The 22,335-nt window shown below is 53.7% G+C and overlaps 2 protein-coding genes across 4 annotated transcripts in view; one reads left to right on the top strand and one right to left on the bottom strand.

Annotated features, from left to right (window-relative positions):
- SPEN (spen family transcriptional repressor) overlaps nucleotides 1-13,772 on the top strand; it is a 76,208-nt gene extending 62,436 nt beyond the window's left edge. The window contains exons 11-15 of one of the 2 annotated variants that reach the window (XM_072975323.1): nucleotides 2,176-10,303; nucleotides 10,696-11,214; nucleotides 11,377-11,571; nucleotides 11,876-12,034; nucleotides 12,512-13,772. In XM_072975323.1, coding sequence (XP_072831424.1) covers nucleotides 2,176-10,303; nucleotides 10,696-11,214; nucleotides 11,377-11,571; nucleotides 11,876-12,034; nucleotides 12,512-12,643 — 9,133 coding nt within the window. In that variant the 3' untranslated portion in view covers nucleotides 12,644-13,772. The remainder of the gene's footprint in view (nucleotides 1-2,175; nucleotides 10,304-10,695; nucleotides 11,215-11,376; nucleotides 11,572-11,875; nucleotides 12,035-12,511) is intronic. The other variant, XM_072975324.1, reaches the window with a different exon arrangement.
- Nucleotides 13,773-15,134: 1,362 nt separating this feature from the next.
- Nucleotides 15,135-22,335, bottom strand: part of ZBTB17 (zinc finger and BTB domain containing 17) — a 29,514-nt gene continuing 22,313 nt past the window's right edge. The window contains exons 3-16 of one of the 2 annotated variants that reach the window (XM_072975325.1): nucleotides 21,261-21,467; nucleotides 20,186-20,374; nucleotides 19,426-19,566; nucleotides 18,978-19,103; nucleotides 18,133-18,371; nucleotides 17,893-18,035; nucleotides 17,512-17,812; nucleotides 17,085-17,172; nucleotides 16,882-16,998; nucleotides 16,670-16,790; nucleotides 16,330-16,460; nucleotides 15,802-16,011; nucleotides 15,595-15,684; nucleotides 15,135-15,516 (exon numbers count right to left, since the gene is read on the bottom strand). In XM_072975325.1, coding sequence (XP_072831426.1) covers nucleotides 15,233-15,516; nucleotides 15,595-15,684; nucleotides 15,802-16,011; nucleotides 16,330-16,460; nucleotides 16,670-16,790; nucleotides 16,882-16,998; nucleotides 17,085-17,172; nucleotides 17,512-17,812; nucleotides 17,893-18,035; nucleotides 18,133-18,371; nucleotides 18,978-19,103; nucleotides 19,426-19,566; nucleotides 20,186-20,374; nucleotides 21,261-21,465 — 2,385 coding nt within the window. In that variant the 5' untranslated portion in view covers nucleotides 21,466-21,467 and the 3' untranslated portion in view covers nucleotides 15,135-15,232. The remainder of the gene's footprint in view (nucleotides 15,517-15,594; nucleotides 15,685-15,801; nucleotides 16,012-16,329; nucleotides 16,461-16,669; nucleotides 16,791-16,881; nucleotides 16,999-17,084; nucleotides 17,173-17,511; nucleotides 17,813-17,892; nucleotides 18,036-18,132; nucleotides 18,372-18,977; nucleotides 19,104-19,425; nucleotides 19,567-20,185; nucleotides 20,375-21,260; nucleotides 21,468-22,335) is intronic. The other variant, XM_072975326.1, reaches the window with a different exon arrangement.

Below are 22,335 nucleotides of genomic sequence, written 5' to 3'. Positions count from 1 at the left end.
GTAGTATTTCTTTTATTCCCTTAAGTACTGTGTCAGGGAAATGGGGCCATGACTCTTGTCATGTGTTACTTACGTAGGAACTGAAGATCAGATGACTTTGCTATTATTAAGCTCACTAAGTAGCTACTAAGTAGTTGGGCTGGGGATGAACCCAGGGCTCCTACCTGCTAGTGCACTGAGCTTTACTTTTACCAGAGTGCTTCTCAAGATGAATTTGTAGGGTCACAAATATGCTTTAGACGAATTTCCCACCTACTTATGGTAGTTTGGATATTGTGCAGTCGTAGGAATAGAGTTTCCTCAAAACCTGACCTTTCAGAATCCCTCCAGGTCCTGCTACAGCCTTTTGTACATAGTATCAGTGTTCAGTTCTATTGTCTCTTTACTTGAGTTCCTTAATGGCAGGAATGTTCTTTTTTTTTTGGTAGTCCTAGGGCCTGACAAAATATGTACAGAACCATTATTTATTAAACTGAAGAGTGCAGCACTAATATTTACACATATACCTTTGACTTCTGTAGCTTTTTTCATATTTTGGATATAGTTTTAGTTTGCTTAATTTAAAAAATACCTGGAAACTATTTTTAAACCTACTTTTAATGTGGGCAGTAAACTAGTATCATTCTAGATGTCCTAACCACTTTATATTAGAAAATTTACAGTGTGTTCAACTTTACATACAAAAGTGATGCTTCCTTGAAGTTTGTATTTTGCTGGTGGTAATGAGTTAAATTAGCCTTTCTCCGTGACTGGTAACATTCATTTGCAAGATGGCTCATCAGTATTGAAGCAAGGAATCTGATTCCTGTGGAACTGTAGAAGGACCATCTTGGATCCAGTTAAATCAAGTATCATAGATATGTCATTAAGTACTGTCTTTGAAATGAAAAAGCGCAGTATAAATGCATATAATAATGTGTTATTGATGCTTCCAGTGTTTGAATGATAAGTCTAGATGCTTCATTTGGTATTGAAAATGGGTTAGAACATCTCCCAGTAGCAGCTTTGACATATATTTTTCTAAGGTTTATTCTTTCAGCAAATACTTGAGTACTTGCTGTGAGCCAAGAAGACAAAAGCTCATGCCTTTACTTTAGAGGCTTAAGTTCTAGGTTTGTTATGTTTAATTGAGCCACTACTGGCAGTACTATGTAGAATGAGCAAGCCATACCTGCCTGAGAGAACAAACACTGAAAGTGAACAGGAGTAAAGGAATTAGCCTCTGTTACAGGTGAATTTCATTTTATACACCATACATGTTCTTGCATGTAAATTTAATCCTATTTTGAATGCAGTGGGACACGTCACTGTGGGAGAAAACCCGTGGTGAATTCTTTTACAATTAAGGAATCATCTCACCCAGTTTGTAATCACCTGATTTGTTAGTTGGTGGATTGGGGGAAACTAACATTTACTGAAGGCCAAGTATGTGCCTTGTATTACGCTAGGAAAGTTTTTACAAATGTTATTTAATCTGAAGGGTTTTATGAGGAAAAGTTAATCATTTTACAAGTGAGGAGACTGAACCCAGGGAGACTGGCCCCCACTGTGTCTTTTTAAGTTGTGAACTGAGGTAGAGGTGTTACCAATATACAGGTTGCATGGGTGGAAAGATTTTAAATTGTTACCTATCTTTTTAAACAGTACATTTGTTTCTCAAGTTGTGGTAAAAATATCTTTTGGCAGAAAAGACTTAGAAATGTGGGATGCGATGCTGTTTAATACTATTGCTCATTGTAAGTCATGACAACTGATACCAAAAAAAATTTAAAAAGGGCTGAAGCACAGCTGTCCAAGTCCAACAGAAGTGTAATGCAAGCTTACATATGTGGTTTAGTAAAAAGCAAAGATGAAATTTTATTAACTCAATATATCTAAAATATTGTTTCAACATATAATCTAAATAAATTACTAATTTCTTTTCCTATTTTTTAAAAAACTAAATCTACCAAATTCAGTGTGTATTTTATACTTACATCTCAGTTTAGACTAGCCATATTTCAAATTCTCAGTAGCCACATGTGGCTTGTAGCTATGGTATAGACAGTGCAGGTCTAATAGTTAAATAATGGCAAAGACTTTTTGAAGCTGGACTTTGTAATCTCATATTATTTATGATTAATGTGTAAGTGATGAGGAAACAAAACAAATAAATTATTTTTTGTCTTTTGGCAGAGAAGAACGAAGGGGATCTTACGACTATAGCCAAGATCGTACATATTATGAGAATGTTCGTACTCCAGGCACATATCCTGAGGATTCCAGACGGGACTATCCAGCTCGAGGGAGAGAGTTTTATTCAGAATGGGAAACTTACCAAGGAGACTACTATGAATCACGATATTATGATGATCCTCGGGAATATAGGGATTACAGAAATGATCCTTATGAACAAGATATTCGGGAATACAGTTACAGGCAAAGGGAACGGGAAAGAGAACGTGAAAGATTTGAGTCTGACCGGGACAGAGACCACGAGAGGAGGCCAATTGAACGCAGTCAGAGTCCAGTGCACTTGCGACGCCCACAGAGTCCCGGAGCATCACCCTCACAGTCAGAGAGATTGCCTAGTGATTCTGAGAGGAGGATTTACAGCCGATCCTCGGACCGGAGTGGAAGCTGTAGCTCACTTTCCCCTCCAAGATATGAGAAACTTGACAAGCCTCGTTTGGAACGCTATACAAAAAATGAAAAGCCTGATAAAGAACGAACTTTTGATTCTGAGAGAGTAGAAAGAGAGAGGCGCTTAATAAGGAAGGAAAAAGTGGAAAAGGATAAAACTGACAAGCAGAAACGAAAAGGAAAAGTTCATTCCCCTAGTTCTCAGTCTTCAGAAACAGACCAAGAAAACGAGAGAGAACAGAGTCCTGAAAAATCTAGGAGTTCAAATAAACTGAGCAGAGAGAAAGCTGACAAAGAAGGAGTAGCAAAAAACCGGTTGGAATTGATGCCTTGTGTGGTTTTGACTCGAGTGAAAGAAAAAGAGGGGAAAGTTATTGACCACCCTCCTTTGGAAAAGTTAAAAGCCAAGCTTGATAATGACACTGTCAAGTCTTCTGCCCTAGATCAGAAACTTCAGGTCTCTCAGACAGAGCCTGCAAAATCTGAGTTGTCGAAACTAGAATCTGTTAGGATGAAAATGCCAAAGGAAAAGGGGCTTTCAAGCCACATAGAAGTGGTAGATAAGGAAGGCAGGCCTAAACCCAGGAAGCACCTAAAACCAGAGCAGAGTGCTGACGGGGTGAGTGCTGTGGATCTGGAGAAGCTGGAAGCAAGGAAAAGGCGTTTTGCAGATTCCAATTTGAAAGCAGAAAGGCAAAAATCAGAAGTCAAGAAAAGTAGTCCAGAGATGGAGGATGCTCGGGTGCTTTTAAAAAAGCAGCCTGACATATCAAGAGATGTCATTCTGCTGAGGGAAGGAGAGTCTGAAAGAAAGCCTGTGAGGAAGGAAATTCTTAAAAGAGAATCTAAAAAAATCAAACTAGACAGACTTAATGCTGTTCCCAGCCCCAAAGACTGTCAGGAGCTTGCCAGTATTTCTGTTGCGACTGGCTCAAGGCCCAGCTCAGACCTACAAGCAAGGCTGGGAGAACCAGTAGGTGAATCTGTGGAAAACCAAGAAATCCAGCCAAAAAAAGCCACTCCCTCCAAACCACAGCTCAAGCAGCTGCAGCTATTAGATGATCAAGGACCAGACAGAGAAGATAATAGGAAAAACTATTGCAATCTTCGTGATGAAACACTTGAGTGTAAATCAGGCCAAGAGAAACCACATTCAGTAAATACTGAAGAAAAAATTGGCATAGATATTGATCACACGCAGAGTTACCGAAAACAAATGGAGCAGAGTCGTAGAAAACAGCAGATGGAGATGGAAATAGCCAAGTCTGAAAAGTTCGGCAGTCCTAAAAAGGATGTGGATGAATATGAAAGACGTAGTCTTGTTCACGAGGTAGGCAAACCCCCTCAGGATGTCACTGACGACTCTCCTCCCAGCAAAAAGAAAAGGATGGACCACGTCGATTTTGACATCGGCACTAAGAGAGAGAGGAACTACAGAAGTTCACGCCAAATCAGTGAAGATTCTGAAAGAACTGGTGGTTCTCCTAGTATCCGACATGGTTCCTTCCATGAAGATGATGACCCCATTGGCTCCCCTAGGCTAATGTCATTAAAAGGGTCTCCTAAAGTAGATGAAAAAAGTCTCCCCTATTCTAACATAACAGTCAGGGAAGAGTCCTTAAAATTTAATCCTTATGATTCTAGCAGGAGAGAACAGATGGCAGACATGGCTAAAATAAAGCTATCTGTCTTGAATTCTGAAGATGAGCTAAATCGGTGGGACTCTCAAACGAAACAAGATGCCAGCAGATTCGATGTGAGTTTCCCAAACACCGTAATTAAGAGAGACAGCCTCCGAAAGAGGTCTGTACGTGACTTGGAGCCTGGGGAGGTGCCTTCTGATTCTGATGAAGATGGTGAACACAAATCTCACTCTCCCAGAGCCTCTGCGTTATATGAAAGCTCTCGATTGTCTTTTTTATTGAGGGACAGAGAAGACAAACTACGTGAGAGAGATGAAAGACTCTCCAGTTCTTTAGAAAGGAACAAATTTTACTCTTTTGCATTGGATAAGACAATCACCCCAGACACCAAGGCTTTGCTTGAAAGAGCTAAATCCCTCTCTTCATCCCGAGAAGAAAATTGGTCTTTTCTCGATTGGGACTCGCGATTTGCTAATTTTCGAAACAACAAAGATAAAGAAAAGGTTGACTCTGCTCCAAGACCTATTCCATCCTGGTACATGAAAAAGAAGAAAATTCGGACTGATTCTGAAGGAAAAATGGATGATAAAAAAGATGACCATAAAGAAGAAGAACAGGAAAGGCAAGAATTATTTGCTTCTCGTTTTTTACACAGCTCAATCTTCGAACAAGATTCCAAGCGACTGCAGCATCTAGAGAGAAAAGACGAAGACCCTGACCTCGTTTCTGGCAGGTTATATGGGAGGCAGGCATCTGATGGAGTGAATAGCACAGCCGATCTGATCCAAGAGCCGGTAGTGCTTTTCCATAGCAGATTTATGGAACTCACACGGATGCAACAGAAAGAAAAAGAAAAAGACCAAAAACCCCAAGAGGCTGAGAAACAGGAAGATACAGAGGATCACCCCAAGACTCCAGAATCTGCTCCTGAGAATAAAGAGTCAGAACTGAAAACTCCATCCTCGACGGGGCCTCCGAGTGTCACAGTTGCAGCCCCAGAGTCAGCATCACCATCGCCAGAGAAGACAGCTGGTGAAAAAACAGGAGAGGTGCCTTCGGTGACAGAAGAGAAGGCCATGGAGCCAGACTCTGTGTCAGAAGAAGCGAAACCTGTATCTGACCTGGCTCCTGTCACTGCAGAGCAACCTGAACAGGCAGACTTGCCCCCAGGAGTAGACACCAGGAAAGATGTTGCCGAGACTCCTTTAGCTGTTGAAGAAAGCTCATCAGTTGATCACCTGCCTTGTCTGGACGCCAAGCCTCCAACTCCTGGGGCCTCATTTTCCCAGGTAGAGAGCAGTGTAGAGCCAGAACCTGACAGTTCCCAAACACTTTCAAAACCAGCGCAGAAGCCTGAGGAAGCTGATGAGCCAAAAGTGGAAAAGCCAGACTCAGCTGCTAACATTGAACCTAATGCAAACCCAAAAGCTGAACCCGTTCCTGAGGTTCCGCCTCAGGCTCCTGAAGATGCAGAGGCTGACCCTCCAGTTGCCGCAAAGGATAAAAAGCCAAACAAAAGTAAACGTTCCAAGACCCCTGTTCAGGCAGCTGCAGCAAGTATGGTGGAGAAGCCAGTCACGAGGAAGAGTGAGAGGATAGACCGGGAAAAGCTCAAGCGGTCCAGTTCTCCTCGGGGAGAAGCACAGAAGCTTTTAGAATTGAAGATGGAGGCAGAGAAGATTACAAGGACTGCCTCTAAAAACTTGGCCGCGGACCCTGAACACCCTGAGCCAAGCTTGCCCCTCAGCCGGACCAGGCGCCGGAATGTCAGGAGTGTCTACGCGACCATGGGTGACCATGAGAGCCGCTCGCCAGTCAAGGAGCCCGTCGAGCAACCGCGAGTGACCAGGAAGAGACTGGAGCGAGAGCTTCAGGAGGCTGCGGTGGTTCCCACCACCCCTCGGAGGGGAAGGCCTCCAAAAACACGCCGTCGAGCTGATGAAGATGATGAGACTGAGGCGAAAGAACCTGTTGAAACAGTCAAACCAGCCGAGGGATGGAGATCCCCCCGATCCCAAAAAGTAGCTGCTGGTGGCCAACAAGGGAAGAGGGGAAAAAATGAACCGAAAGTTGATGCTGAACGTCCTGAGGCCACCACTGAGGTGGGTCCCCAAGTAAACGTGAAAGAAAATAACACAAAATCCAAGGCTGATAAAGAAGAAGCAGGAAGTGAACAGAAACGTGACAAAAAAGAAATTGGCACAGACAAGAATCCACCAGAAGCCCCCCCAGTTGAAGTGGTGGAGAAAAAAACAGCCCCTGAGAAAAACTCCAAGTCAAAGAGAGGAAGATCTCGGAACTCTAGGTCAGCGGTGGACAAATCTGCAAATCTGAAAAATGCGGAAGCCACTGTAAATCCCATTGTGGCTGCGGGCCCTGCAGGGCCACCGGTGGAGAAGGAAGCTGGGGTCGTGGCAGTTTCCCCTGAGAAGAGCGAGAGTCCCCAAAAGGATACGGGTAGTTTATCATCGCAGTTGAACAGTGAACCAGCTGACCTGGACAAGGAACCAGAGAAGGAAGAAGATGTGTCTGCCTCTAAGCCGTCCCCAGAAGCAAATCAGTTAGCCAAGCAGATGGAGCTGGAGCAGGCCGTGGAGAACATCGAGAAGCTCACGGAAACGTCAGCCCCTGCGGCCTTCAAGGCGGCAGCCACAGATGCCCCGGAGGGCCTCTCCACAGAGGATGGGGACAAGCCCGCACACCAAGCCAGCGAAACAGAGCTGGCTGCAGCCATAGGTTCCATCATCAATGACATTTCTGGGGAGCCAGAAAACTTCCCAGCACCTCCACCATTCCCTGCAGAATCTCAGACAGATCTGCAGCCTCCAGAGGAAGGAATGGAGCCCGAGACCGATGAGGCTGTGTCTGGCATCTTAGAGACTGAGGTTGCCACAGAGTCTTCTAGGCCACCAGGCAGTGCACCTGACCCCACAGCGGGCCCAGCAGATACCAAGGAAGCCAAAGAGAGCGGCAGCGAAACCTCCCTCCCAGTGCCAGAAGCCAAGGGATCAAAAGAGGCAGAAGTGACTCTTGCTCGGAAAGACAAAGGGCGCCAGAAGACAAGTCGATCACGCCGCAAACGGAATACAAACAAGAAAACGGGGGGCGCTGCAGAGACGCATGTCTCCGAACCTGACCAAGTTCAAAGCAAGAGCCCTGCTGCAAATGAGGGGGCAACGATACCGCCCCTAGAAACTCCACAGGAGGAAAAGCAGAGTGACGGGCCCCAGTCCACTCCCTCTGAGTCTTGTGCTTCTGACCCAGGCAAGACTCCATCCATGGAAAGTTTGTCCCAAGAAAGCAGTGTTGAAGAAAAGACTCCAACCAAAGCATCTGCTCTCCCAGACCTTCCCCCTCCCTCACAGCCAGCCCCCGTGGATGATGAGCCTCAAGCCAGATTCAGGGTACATTCCATCATCGAAAGTGACCCAGTGACCCCGCCCAGTGACTCTAGCATGCCCACCCCCACAATTCCTTCTGTAACTGCAGCAAAGCTCCCACCCCCAATTACTGCTGGGGGTGTCCCACACCAGAGTCCCCCTCCCAAGGTGACAGAGTGGATCACAAGGCAGGAGGAGCCACGGGCGCAGTCCACCCCATCTCCAGCTCTTCCCCCAGACACAAAGGCCTCTGACATCGACACCAGCTCCAGCACACTGAGAAAGATCCTCATGGACCCTAAGTACGTGTCTGCCACGGGCGTCACTTCCACGAGCGTCACAACTGCCATTGCAGAGCCTGTAAGTGCCGCCCCTTGCCTGCATGAGACCCTGCCCCCTCCAGTGGAATCTAAAAAGCCGCTTTTAGAGGAAAAACCAGCAGCTCCAGTAACTAACACCTCCGACACCCAGGCCTCAGAAGTTCCAGTAGCTGCTGACAAAGAGAAGGTGACTCCAGTTATTGCTCCCAAAATTACTTCTGTTATTAGCCGAATGCCTGTCAGCATTGATTTGGAGAATTCACAAAAGATAACTCTGGCAAAACCAGCTCCACAAACCCTGACTGGCCTGGTGAGTGCCCTGACCGGCCTGGTCAATGTCTCCCTGGTCCCAGTGAACGCACTGACTGGCCCAGTGAATGCACTGAAAGGCCCTGTGAAGGGCTCAGTGGCCACGCTGAAAGGCTTGGTGAACACTCCCGCTGGCCCTGTGAATGTCCTAAAGGGACCAGTGAATGTTCTCACGGGGCCAGTGAATGTCCTCACCACTCCAGTGAACGCCGCCACCAGTGTGGTGAACGCCGCCACGGGCGCAGTGAACGCCAGCGCAGGTGCGGTGACGGTCACAGCAGGTGCGGTGACTTCGGCGTCTGGAGGGGTGACTGCCACAACAACGGGTGCAGTGACTGTGGCGGGGGCAGTGATTGCACCATCAAAGTGCAAACAGAGACCTGGCGCTACTGACAACAGTCGGTTCCACCCGGGATCTATGTCTGTGATTGACGAACGTCCGGCAGACACTGGCTCTGGCGCTGGGCTGCGTGTGAACACTTCAGAAGGGGTGGTACTCCTGAGCTATTCAGGGCAGAAGACTGAAGGCCCACAGCGGATCAGTGCCAAGATTAGCCAGATCCCCCCAGCGAGTGCGATGGACATTGAATTTCAGCAGTCGGTATCCAAGTCCCAGGTCAAACCAGACTCTGTCATACCCTCGCAGCCTCCACCCAAAGGCCCTCAGGCGCCTTCAGGCTATGCAAATGTGGCCACCCATTCTACTCTGGTGCTAACTGCCCAGACGTACAACGCATCTCCTGTGATTTCATCTGTTAAAGCTGATCGTCCGTCCTTGGAGAAGCCTGAGCCCATTCACCTGTCTGTGTCCACACCTGTCACCCAGGGCGGCACGGTGAAGGTCCTCACCCAGGGCATAAACACACCCCCAGTGCTGGTTCACAACCAGCTGGTCCTCACCCCAAGCATAGTCACCACTAACAAAAAGCTTGCTGATCCCGTCACCCTCAAAATAGAGACCAAGGTCCTTCAGCCGGCTAACCTGGGGTCCACTCTTACACCCCACCACCCCCCTGCTCTGCCCAGCAAACTGCCTTCAGAAGTGAACCACGTCACCTCGGGGCCCACTACCCCAACTGATCGAACTGTCTCCCACTTGGCGGCCACAAAGCCAGATGCTCATTCCCCTCGACCCAGTGGGCCTGCTCCATCCCCGTTCCCGAGGGTGTGCCAACCCAGCAGCACCACATCCACTGCCCTCTCCACTAATGCCACAGTCATGCTGGCTGCAGGCATTCCTGTGCCTCAGTTCATCTCTAGCATACACCCAGAGCAGTCTGTCATCATGCCGCCCCACAGCATCACCCAGACTGTGTCCCTCAGCCACCTGTCCCAGGGCGAGGTGAGGATGAACACGCCCACGCTGCCCAGCATCACCTACAGCATCCGGCCAGAGACTCTTCACTCTCCTCGAGCACCCCTGCAGCCTCAGCAGATAGAGGTCCGGGCCCCGCAGCGTGCGGGCACCCCCCAGCCAGCCACAGCTGGTGTGCCCGCCCTGGCCTCCCAGCACCCTCCGGAGGAAGAGGTGCATTACCACCTCCCTGTTGCTCGAGCCACAGCCCCTGTGCAGTCGGAGGTGCTGGTCATGCAGTCTGAGTACCGACTGCACCCATACACCGTGCCCCGGGACGTGAGGATCATGGTACATCCCCATGTGACGGCCGTCAGCGAGCAGCCCAGGGCGGCAGATGGGGTAGTGAAGGTGCCACCAGCCAGCAAGACCCCTCAGCAGCCAGGAAAAGAGGCTGCCAAGACGGCAGATGCCAAAGCTGCCCCTGCCCCCACCCCTCACAGTGAGGCCCGCATCCTCACAGTCACCCCCAGCAACCAGCTCCAGGGGCTGCCCCTGACCCCTCCTGTGGTGGTGACTCACGGGGTGCAGATCGTGCACTCCAGCGGGGAGCTGTTTCAAGAGTACAGGTACGGGGACATCCGCACCTACCATGGCCCGGCTCAGCTCACGCACACGCAGTTTCCTGCTGCTGCCTCCATTGGCCTGCCTTCCCGGACCAAGGCCCCTGCTCAGGTGAGAGTACCAAAAACCTGCCTTCCAGTCCAGGTAGTGCCGGAGGTGCCAGGTCCCAAAAATATGTTGTTTTTGTGGGTTTAGAGAGGAACTCCTAAATCTGGGGATGAAGGGATCAGATCATAGCACAAGGAGCCAGGGACATGGAGGGAGTTCTTTGTGGGAGCAGGTGGAGAGGTGGGGGGGTGGGGAACAGGTGACCTGCTTGTACCAGAACCCTCAATCCTGAATGCCCAAGAGCATGTCAGTCCGGGTAAAGTCCTTTCTGGGGGCCTGGCCCACAGGAGAGGCCCCGCAGCTGACCTGCCTGGGAGCCCAGGGCTGGCCGACTAGGGACAGGGTATCGTGCATAAGTGAATCTCTGTCCCTCTCTCTTCCCACCCAACATCCAGGGCCCCGCTCCCGAAGGTGAGCCCTTACAGCCCGCTCAGCCTGCGCAGTCCGCACAGCCTCTCCAGCCTGTGCCGCCCGCACAGCCTGCCCAGCCCACGCAGCCCTGCCAGCCCTGCCAGCCCTCCCAGCTCGGCCAGCCGGGCCAGCCAGCAAGCGGCAAGATCCCTCCGGTCTCCCAGGAGGCGAAGGGGACCCAGACGGGAGTAGAGCAGCCTCGCCTCCCAAACGTACCTGCAAACAGGCCAGCTGAGCCTCACGTTCAGGTCCAGAGGGCGCAGTCGGAAACAAGCCAGACCTCCTATCCCTCCCCTGTGTCTGTTTCCATGAAGCCTGACCTCCCAGCACCTCTCCCCGCTCAGGCTGCCCCAAAGCAGCCGTTGTTTGTCCCGACAACCTCAGGCCCCAGCACCCCTCCAGGACTTGCTCTGCCACTTGCTGAAGCCCAGCCCGCCCCCAAACAAGATTCCTCTCCACACTTGACTTCCCAGAGGCCTGTGGACATGGTCCAGCTTCTGAAGGTAAGTCTGGGCAGGGCCTTCCCTTCCACCCTCCAAGCTTTGTGCTGTGTGCAGTGTCTTTAAGATCCCCACTTAGACCAGCAGGCTGCTGCCTAGGGCCATGGCCAGCATGGCTCTCTTCTCCAGCCCTGAGCTCACTTCTGTTTGTTTCCCTGTAAGCAGAAGTACCCGATCGTGTGGCAGGGCCTCCTTGCCCTCAAGAATGACACAGCTGCTGTGCAGCTCCACTTTGTCTCTGGCAACAATGTCCTGGCCCATCGGTCCCTGCCCCTTTCTGAAGGAGGACCCCCGCTAAGGATCGCCCAGAGGATGCGGCTGGAGGCCTCACAGCTGGAAGGTGTTGCCCGAAGGATGACGGTAAGACTTGGGGCCCAGGTGGGCAATTGCCCACCCCCAGGGAGGGAAAGGGGTGGCCCCTACTGCCTGTCTCCCTGGCTCAGCATGGGGTTCAGTCATGGCATTCTTGGGCTGGATGGTAAAGGGAATGTTCTGTCTCCACTGGGGTGTAAAGTGCTTCTAGACCCAGAGACCAGGCTTATTTTCACTCAGCAGATATGGGGGTGGACTTGAACACTATCTCAGAGGTGGGGGCTTTTGTGACTCTTCCTGGGTTGCTGTTTTGTGAGGTGGCACTGATCACTGATGGCTGCCTCTGCCCCAGGTGGAGACAGATTACTGTCTGCTGCTGGCTCTGCCCTGTGGCCGTGACCAAGAGGACGTCGTGAGCCAGACTGAGTCCCTCAAGGCTGCCTTCATCACGTATCTGCAGGCCAAGCAGGCGGCAGGGATCATCAACGTTCCCAACCCTGGCTCCAATCAGGTGAGCCCCGTGCCCAGTATCCTGCCTCCGCACACACACAGGTGGGGCTGGTCTAGGCTGGTCAGGTGGTCTGACTGACTTGGTGCCGTGGGCTGCCAAGTGCCAACTAGAGTAGTCCAGGAAAGTGTCCCAGAGGAGGTGGACAAAGGGGCATTCTGGACAGAGACAGCAGGCAGTCTGCCATCGCCCATCCTGGAGACAGTCGAAGGACAGCCAAGACAGCAGAGGTTTTTCTTTAGCTTAATGATATAGAAGAGGTTCCCAGGGGTTAGTCCATGTTAGTCGCCTGGAGCCTGGATTCTTCTGGCAGACAAAGTCTTGGTGACGTTAGCCGGTTGGGAAATTGACTCAACCTGGCTCTTTGTGTCGGGCTTTTCTTTGGGGCTCCTAATTGGAAATGTTTAAGGGAAGACTGGTCGTGGGGTGTGTGATGTGAAGACAGGAGGTCCCATTTTTGTCTCTTGTCTCCTTCTCCAGCCTGCCTATGTGCTGCAGATCTTCCCGCCCTGTGAGTTCTCTGAGAGTCACCTGTCCCGTCTGGCCCCTGACCTCCTGGCCAGCATCTCCAACATTTCTCCCCACCTCATGATTGTCATTGCCTCTGTGTGAGCCGCTGAATGGTTACCACTTGGTGTATCTTCCTGAGGCTCTGCAGAAAAAAAAAAAAAAAAGAGAGAGAGAAAGAAGAAAAAAATCCCACAGGACAACAACCCAGCCAAGTGGAGGAAGAAGCTGCCGATGGGGATAGACTCCACTGCCAGACGGCCAGCCTCGCCCTCCTGCTCGCCCGCTCGGCTCAGTTGGATAGACCCCTCTGGGCAGTGGTGCTGCTACTTGTATGTTTACATGACATTTAGCCCAAGGACAGATCACCAACCGATGGACTTGCAGACACCTTGAGGCTGGGTTCCTCTCTCCTCTTTCTGGAGAAAAGGAACAGGGCAGTGGAATTGATTTTTTTGTTTTTTTTGTTTTTAAGAAACAAAACAGAACTGCCTTTGCACTAAATTAGTGACTTGGACTTTTGCACAGTGAAGACAGGCTGTGATGCTCTGGATGTCTTGGTGTACGTGAACACACATCATGGACTCTCACACAGGACTTCGATCTTCTGCTGAAACCTTGGGGTCAAGGAACATTTCATTGGGTTGTTTTGTCCCCACCCCACCCTTCCCCTTGCTCATCTGGATGTGTCACCTTTCTTAATTCTCCTGCCTCCATCATCTTAGAATCACCCAGGATGTACAGTTTACAATCAGAAAAGAGCGAACGGAAGGACTCTCTTGGTGGAATATGCAGAACTTGGGATGTGTGTATATATAAATATATAATATATATAAATATATATAATACTGACTTAAAAAAATCAAATTCCCCGACATACATTTTTTTTAATCTGTGCCAAAAATGTGTTTTCAGAAAAAATCTTATTTTCATACTCAGACTTTGTATTGTCACTCATTTGTATAAGTGTGCTTCGTTACAGCACGGGCCCCGCCCCCGCAATTTGGAAGTGTCACACACACACAAAAAGACTGTACAAAAAGACTGGCTTCCCCTCTTCCTGTGACCTTGACCTCTCCCCCAACTTCCTAACACTTATTAATTTATGAAACTTTCTCAGCGCAGTTTTGTTTTGTGTGTCCATTGGATTACAAACTTTATTAAAAAATACAAAACACGTCAAGTGTGAATGTGATTGTCACTTGGACAAGAGGGCCAAGGACCCTTGGCTTATGAGAACAGCTAGCTCTCCTCCCATTTTTGCTTTCTTACCCTCCTATCAATCAATCAAGTCTGTCTATGGGACCTATTTCTTTTCTTCCACTAATCCTCCCCAAGGATCATTTTTATCTGGTTCAAAAATGATTTTCATCTCGGAACTAGAACCATTTTTCTGTGCTGTGGTGTAAATCTGACGCTTGAAGAGCCCATCTGGCTCCTGGGTAATGTTGAAGGCACTTCCAAGTTGGATGAAGAATAAAACCACCCACCCCACCCCACCCCAAACACAGAAACATCTTAAGCAAGCTTTGGCATCTTGCCTCTTGCCCCTTTCTCCTCCAGGTAGTAGCGGCACAGCCTGGCCTGACGGGGTTCTCGTAGCTGCCTCCCAGACAGGAAGATGGGACGGGAGGGCCAGGCCTCCCCTGCAGCTGGGCCCACCACAAGCTGGGGAGGTGGACGTGGGGGACAGGAACACAAGGACCACAAAGTTGGTGGTCTCACCTGCAGTATCCCTGGGGCTCCTCCAAACAGACCTATACTTTTGGTGCAAGATGGTACCACCTCTGAGTGAGGGATTACAGCTGCTGGGATGAGCTGTGCAGAAAAGTGGAAGGGATGGCATCTCACGTCTCCCTGCTGACAGGAGGAAGACTGAGCCGCCCCACCATCCCAACTGCTGCTTCTAATTTAAGCAGTGCTATGTCCCCCACCTCCCCATCAGAACTCCTGGCCGCTCATTCCTGTCGCTCCAGACCCTCAGAGACTCCACTGATTCAGGGCAAGTAAACGTTCCCAAAAGGTGACACTGGCTTGGCCGTGATCTTCAGGCCAGCACTACCGTGAAGAGAGAACAGCCCTCCTGCTTCTGTAAGCCCAACAGAACCAGGCCCATGACCTGCTGGGTCCAGTGCTCTGCCTGCCTTGCTGCTCTGGCTGAACGGACCCCTGAGTGGAGCTCTGTACAGGTAGAGCACGGCCACCCGTGCAGCTGTGGCCAAGCCCTGCGGGCCTGGCTCCTGGGCAGAGGGGGCCGAGGTCACAGCTGTGCTCCGTGGAGGAAAGGGGAGGTCCAATGCTCAGGCTGAGCAGATGAGCAGCCTCCAAAGAGGGGACCAAACGAAGGGATGTGGCCTGGGGAGCTGCAGTTTCTCTGGACCTAAGTGCAAGTGTGCTGCCCACACCCCAACTTGGGCAAAGCAGCCAGCTTGCTTCGACAGGTCCCAGGGCTCCAGTCCCATTCTGCAAAGGGACAGCCTGCCTTTCCCAAGAAGCAGGTCTCTGTTGGCTCGTCCCTGGGTGGCGCAACCCTTTGGTGGCATCAACCACAGCTGCCAGCTCCCCACCCCACCCCCACAGGGAGCTCTAGGCAGCATTAGAAAATAATCAAATTTATTCTCTCTAGGGAATGGGGCCACCCCTCAGTTCTAGGGTACCACCCATCCTTAAATAAACAGGAGGAAGAGTGCCTGCTCACTCAGCAGGTGGTGGACATTCAGGGGCTGTGGGGGGTGTCTCTGCCAGGGCAGGCTGGCTGTCAGCCCCTTCCCGAGGGCGGAAGACCAGCTCCCCTGCCTGCAGCACCTGCCCAGCTGGCCACGTGCTGCCTGGCCCGTACTGCTGGTAGAAGTCCGCATCCGTCTGGAACATGACCAGTGCCTGGGCCGTGTGGATCCGCACGTGCTGGGCCAGGCTGTTTGCATCCAGGAACTTATCCCCACAGGAGTCACAGGCATAGAGGATGTGGGTGTTGGGATCTGTAGAGGGTGGGACAGCAGTCAGGACAGGAAGGGCCTCTGGGCCCACCAGCTTTCCCACCATGGGCAGCCTCTCACCTTCTTCTTGCACTTGCTTCACCGCTTTGCTGATCTCGGCTTTAAGTACTTCTGTCTCATCCGCGGTCACCGCGGCCCCCACTGGCACCACTGTGGGCGGAATCAGCAGGGCCTGAGGCCAGAGTAGCCTACCCCTTTGCTGCCACCCCAGAAGCAACCCCTACTGTGACCACCCCTGCTGCCCTGTGAGCCGAGTGACGCCCGCACCTGTGAGCTGAGTGACGGCTGTTGCTGCCAGTGCCTCAGTGGCCAGTGTGACCATGTCATCGACTGTGACCACGCTGACCTCACCGCCCTCCTCTGGCTCCAGGATTTTGATGCCTGCCTTGCCCTGGTGCACGGTCTTCACGTGGGAACGCAGGTTGTCCACCCGGTTGAAACCTCGACCACACTTGTCACACAGGTAAGGCTTCTCTCCTGGGGGAGGAGGCAAGGTTCTCTCCTGCCATTGGAGGGGGGTGCAGGGGGGGAGGACCTCAGTGGCCTCCAGTTTCCCCAGCAGCCCTGTCTTTTCCAGCTGGAAGTGCTCTGGGGTGGCCACCTGAGCCACACAGAAGCCTCCACCGGCCCCCATGCCTCTGGAAGCTGAGAAAATAGGGCTCTCACTGGAGTCGAACTACTCGCAAGGCTGCCTGCAGCAAGTGCCGGCACCCAGCCTGGGGTCTGCGGCACCTCCCGCCCCACCACCCGCCCCAGAGTCAGGGCTCGGGACAGAGGCGGGTGGCACATGCTCACCAGTGTGGATGATGATGTGCTTGGACAGGTCCCCAACATTCACGAAGGCCTTGCTGCACACGCTGCACTTGTGGGGGCGGATGTTGTCATGGTGGCGGATGTGATTGGCCAGCTGACTGGACTGGACAAATCTGCAGGGCCACAGAGTGGGGGGCTTGCACCAAACTGCCCAGGCTTCCCACCACAGAGTCTACATTGGAGAGGACCCCCGGGACCTGCGCCTGGACTCAGGCAGCAGTGGGACCGGCTCCAGCCGAGCCCTCTGCTTGTTCTCTGACCCCTCCACCAGCAGAGGGCAGGGACCCCGCCGTGCCCGGGGTAGGGGATGGAGGGGCTGGACCTCTTGCCGCAGCGCTCGCAGACGTACGGCTTCTCCCCGGTGTGCTGGCGCACGTGGGCGATGAGGGAGCTGGCCTGCGTGAAGGCCTTGCCGCACATCACGCACTGGCATGGCTTCTCACCTGGGGACAGGGACGAGGACCACTGTCGGCACCTCCCTTCCTCCTATGTGCCCCTCCCTGGCCCCAGGCACCGCCAGGCTGGCTCACCCACCCGTGTGGATGCGGACGTGCCGCTGCAGTGCACCAGGGTCAGCAAACTGCCGCTGGCAGTGGACGCACACGTAGGGCTTCTCCCCGCTGTGGATCCGAAGGTGCCGCTTCAGGTTCCCTGTGGGAAGCCGAGGGAGGGCCTGGCACACAGCGCCAAGGGGGGCGGGAGGGGTGCGTGAGGGCGGCCGGGCAGCCGGGCCCTACCTGAGGTGGTGAACTGCTTCCCACACTCCCGGCACTTGAGGGGCCCGTCTGCGATGTGGATCTTCAGGTGGGCCTTCAGATTCCCCACCTGTGCCCAGGCAGGGGGTCAGAAGGGCTACTACCTCCCCAAACTTGGCCTCGGGACGCCAGGGCAGCCCCTCCCGCCAGTGAACAATGGATTCTGGTCCTCCTGGAGCCCATAGGGGCTCCATCTCCTCCAGGCCAGTGGAAAGGGAACCCCCTCATCTGAGTTAACCTGCCTTCCCAGCATCCCCAGCAGAGTGATCAAGATTTCTACCCCAAGGAGGGTCATTTTCTACTCAGCCACCACCACCGACTCCCCCACTGGGCCTGTCTCTCCCCTGCGCCCCCGGCCCCCGGGTTGGAAGCCACCGGGGCACAGGGGCCTGGGCCCGGGCGCCCCCACCTGGTTAAACTTCTTGTCGCAGTGTGGGCACTTGTGCTCCTTGTCAGTATCGTGAGTCTCCAGATGGCGCATCTTGGATGTGGGGTCGGAGAAGGATCGGCCGCAGTAGTCGCACTGGTAGGGCTTCTCGCCGCTGTGCACCAGCTGGTGCCGCTTGAGGTTGCCCGACGTGGTGAAGAGCTTGCCGCAGTCCTCGCAGCGGTAGCGCGCCTCGCCCGAGTGCCGCTTCTTGTGCAGGTTCAGCAGGCTGATGAGCCGGTAGCTCTTGCCGCACTCCTCGCAGCCATAGGGCTTCAGCGGGCTGGTGGGCAGAAGGCGCAGGGAGAGGAGGCTCGCGGGGTCCGGGGAGGGCGGGCGGGGCCGAGGGGCCGCCGGGCCTACCTGTGGGTCTTCTCGTGGGCCTTGCACGCGGCCGGGTCGGAGAAGGCCTTGCTGCACTCCCGGCACGAGAAGGGCTTCTCGCCCGTGTGGATGCGGATGTGCCGCTTGAAGTTCCCGGTGTGCGTGAACTCCTTCCCACAGTCCTGCAGGCGCAGCGGGAAGCAGGGTGTCAGGCGGGGAGGCGGGGGGCGGGGCGGGGCGGGGACCGGGGCGGGGCCGGCACCACGGGCGGCGGCGCACCTCGCACTTGTGGATGACGGAGCCGTAGGCCTTGGACTCCGTGCGGTCGCCGTAGGTGCCCGAGCGCAGGCCCCGGGCCTCGGCGCCCAGCTCCTGGCCCGAGTCCGTGCTGGCCGACTCCTCGCTCTCCTCCGGGGCCTCGCCCTTCTCCAGTCGCCGGCTCTGTTCCTTGCCAACCACGGGCACGGCGCCCTCCTCCTCTCGCTCTTCTCCCTTCCTGGCTGGCTCCACTTCCATTTCTGCCATGAGAAAGGCAGGCACTGAGGCGCTGGGGAGGGCACGAGGGGCCCCCCAGAGGGACATGACCTTACAGCCAGGCAAATGCCAGAAAAGCCACCTGGCAACTGGCCACATGAGGCCTGGGGCCGGCTCATCACTGCACACACCCCTCTCTCTGCGTGGGTGTCTGGGAGGGCCTGGCCATGTCCAGGAGCCACAGAAAATCAGTCCCCAGCACTGACTGAGGAAGCACAGGGCAGACCGCTGGTGGGAACATTTGCTGCCTGAGGATGCAGGTGAGCCTCAAGCCACCTGGAGCCCAACGCTGGCAACTGGGTAGGAAGGGTGCTGTCAGCCAAAGTGCACGGAGGGTGGGAGGCACCATGGGCTGCAATGCTCCCCCTTGGTGCACAGCCGGGGAAGAAGCAGCAGACCAGTGTTGTGACAGCGACACTTCTGGCTAACAGGAAGCGTAGCCAGGGTGCACAAGCAAGACCCTGATGTCAAAATTCAAGAATGAGAAAAGATGATGTTCGCCCAAAAGCTGAAGGGAAAGGGTGACTGCTGATGGGATGAGCTGAGGCAGTAAGAGAGGGCACCTTGGGGGCCGGGTGGGTGGAAGGTACCTTGCTCTGAGCTCTCTGACAAGGCGGCCTCGGCCTCAGCAGCAGCCATGCCACTCGTGGGGTCAGGCTTGAGCTCCACAGGCAGCGGCTCCCGGGGGGCATCGGCCTTCTCCGTCTGCTCTGCACCTGGGGTGGGGGTGTAGGGGCATCTAAGGCTGGATTGGGACCCTTTGTCCAGAGGCCACATGGCTCTCTGGGACCAGGCCCCTGAAAGTGGCTGTGGCCCAGGGGTGGGAAGAGCACAGCCGAGCTCAGGTGGCTTGTGCCTCTGCTCTGGCTGGACAGACACCTCAGAACAAGGGGTTGTGCTGGGTAACCTAAGCTCAAGGGGTGCAGTTGCCTGTGCCTCCCCACCTCCCTCCCCCAGGAGCCTCCTGAGGAAGCCCTGCATTGAGCTGGGGCCCACGCTGCTGGCACATGATGGACAGCCGGCTGGGTCACAACTCACCGCTGGCCGTGCTCTCGGCCTGGCCACCTCGCTCCTCCTTGAGCTCCCTGCCTGGGCCCATGGGTGGACTGCTTCTGGCCAGGTCTGGATCGCTCAGCGTGGTGGCAGCAGCCTTCTCCTCTTTGGCTCTCTTGCCCCCACCTGGAGATGGAACAGGATAGACCTGCCATTTCCCATCAAATGCCCACCAGTTGCATGGGTGAGTGGACCCTCCCTGGAGTGTGCCAGTTTGCTCCTTCCACAGATTATTCACAGGCATCTACTGCGCACCAGGCTGCCGGCTGGGCTGTGGGTACAACAGTTGTGGCTGCTGCTCCTGTGGGGCTTGCAGACTGTTCTGGGGGACAGACCTCTGATCAGAGATGGGTTCTTATGAGGAGAAGAGCACAGGTCTCTGCAAGTGCCACCAGGAACCTGGCCCACCCGGGCGTCAGGGCTTTCCTGAGGCAGTAAGGGGAGCAGGGAGGAAGGCTGCAGGAGAGGAGAGCTGCCAGAGGAGTGAAGCCCTATGCAAAGGCCGTGAGCCACGCTGGCTGCCCGGTGCCCTTGGGCAGCAGAGCACAAGGGAGCTGGTGAAAGGTGGGGCAGGGGAGGAAGAAACACCCCTCTGAGAGGCCTTCTTAGACTTTGCTGCAGCTCCTCCTCACAAGCTCCCCACAACACACATGAGGCCAGATGAGGACAATGGCCACACAGAGAGAAAGGGGCAGAGCTTCCATCAAAAGCCACCTGCTCAGGAACAGCCTGCCAAGGACCTTACCTTCCATGGCCGAGGCCTCCACATTCTCCCCAGGGCTGGCGGTGGGCTCAGCCAGTGACTTGAGGGCCTGGCAGGCTGTGATGATGTCTTGCATCTGCAGGAAACTGGCCACGGCCAGCACATCATCCACGTTCTCAGAGCTCAGGCTCAGCTTGGCCGTGTACATAAACTCCAGCACCTGTCCTAGGCCTGCCAAGGACACAGACAGCCATCATGGACCCACCTCAAGGCCTGGCACCAAGAGCCCGTCCAGCCGCTCGGTGGCAGGATCCAGGGATTTATGAAAAGCAGAGCGGCAGGCCACCACCTCCCCATCTCCCATGCTGGTGGAGGTGGGCAACCTGGGGATTCTCAGCGCAGGCAAAAAGAAGTCCACCAACAGAGGGCAGAGGGTGTGAACAGCCCCTCTATATGCTCTATACCCAGCCAATACACTTCACCACCAGAGGACACTCCAACCAGAGTGTCACCACTGGCTTTCATCGGGGCTCTGCCACAAACTCTATCTGAAACTCTAGGCCAGTCACCTGACCTCTCTGGGTCTCAGTTTCCACATCTGTAAAATGCGGGAACAACACCTTACCCTAATGTCTGGTGGCATATTACACCATTCTGGGTTAGGAACCCAAATCAAAGACCAGTTAGTTCCTTCCTCAGTCCCAAGGCCTTCCTGATACTCTTCCTGACCATAACCTTTTGCCATCCCCATCAAGGTTAGCACTGGGGTTGGGGATCAGGGCTGACTCAGCAATGGAAAGGGACTGGGGTCAGAGCTCACTCACTCTCTGTCCCTCCTGATGAGCTTGTCCTGTCTTGAGTCCAGCCTGGAGCTTATCGTGAGCCTTTCCTGCCAGCTCTCCCCTTAAAACCCTGCTCCCAGCCAAAATAGGGCCCCACACATGGTAGGAGCTTCGTACTCGTGCACTCGTGGCCTGAGTCCTGTGTGAGAGCCCTGCTGCACCCCTTGAAGGTGCTGCTCACAGGAGGGCAGGGGCTGTGTAAGGAGGGCCTTCCACACCACAGGCCAGCCTGTGTCCAGCCCTCCGCAAGCTCAGCCCTGGACCCAACGGGGTACCTGCTGCGTTACTGATGTCCAGGTGTACCACATCCTTCTGGTCCACGAAGAGCATCTTGAAGTACTCGCTGCAAGCCGCCAGCACTGCTTTATGAGCCTTAAAATCAACACCGTCCACCACAAAGGTGCAGTCACACAAAAGCCCCAGTTGACGCTGCTGGTTCAGCTGCTCCAAGACGTGCTGGCTGTGCTGGGGAAAATCCATGGCTGGGGAAAGCCAAAGGGCCTTCATGTTAGCACAGAGGGAGGACGCCAGCCAGGCTCCGCGCAATCCCAGCACTCCCAGATGAGGAACGCAGCGGGTGGGGAGGAGTGGCGAAAACAAGTCCACAAAAGGCAGATACTCCAGGTGCCTCTGCGAGCCTGGACCGATCAGGGGCTCCTAGATTCCTGGCTAACTGGCTAGGAAAGTTCCCAAAATCAAAAAGCGTGGAGGGACCAGTATAAAACAGCCACCTTTGTGTTTTGCCAGGTAACAACATTAAAAAGTCAAAAAACAAGCAAACACAAAACACTGATTACTGTCAGCACTTTTTTAAAAAAGACACAGTTAAACACTGTTTACAAAAAGAATGCATAACAATCTTAGAATAAAGGACGGATCTTTTGATTGGATACATTTGGCTTTATGAAAACCTTTCTATTTTGTTCTTACTTTTCTCAGTGTGGCATGCACAGGTGAAATGCGCGCTTGGGAAGGCAGATGCTCCATCATCCAGCATTTCAGGAACTGCCTCCTCTCCAGCTACACCCACAGGGCTCTGTGCAAAGTTCCTTTGTCCTCAGTGAAGCCTGGCCCAGGGGAGGGGGTGGAGCTGATTTCTCCCCCTCCCCTCCCCTCTCTGATTCATGGGCTTGGGGAACTACATAAAGTTGGTGGTCCTCTACCCCCGGAAATCTCTCCAAGCTGACCCTGTAGAAAAGATGAACTCTGACCCTGATCCCAAGAGCTGCTGGCCTGGCTGCAGTTTCTCTGTCCTCACTCACTGCCTGGAAGTCCAGGAAGTCCAGGAAGTCACCTCAGGTGAAAATGCTCACAAAAACTCCATGTCCTGGTGCCAAGTAACCATGAACT

Source organism: Vicugna pacos, chromosome 13, assembly GCF_048564905.1.
Source record: "Vicugna pacos chromosome 13, VicPac4, whole genome shotgun sequence".
Classification (NCBI taxonomy): domain Eukaryota; kingdom Metazoa; phylum Chordata; class Mammalia; order Artiodactyla; family Camelidae; genus Vicugna; species Vicugna pacos.
The sequence above is the reverse complement of the archived record's forward strand: the minus strand, read 5'-3'. Positions and strand labels throughout refer to the sequence as shown.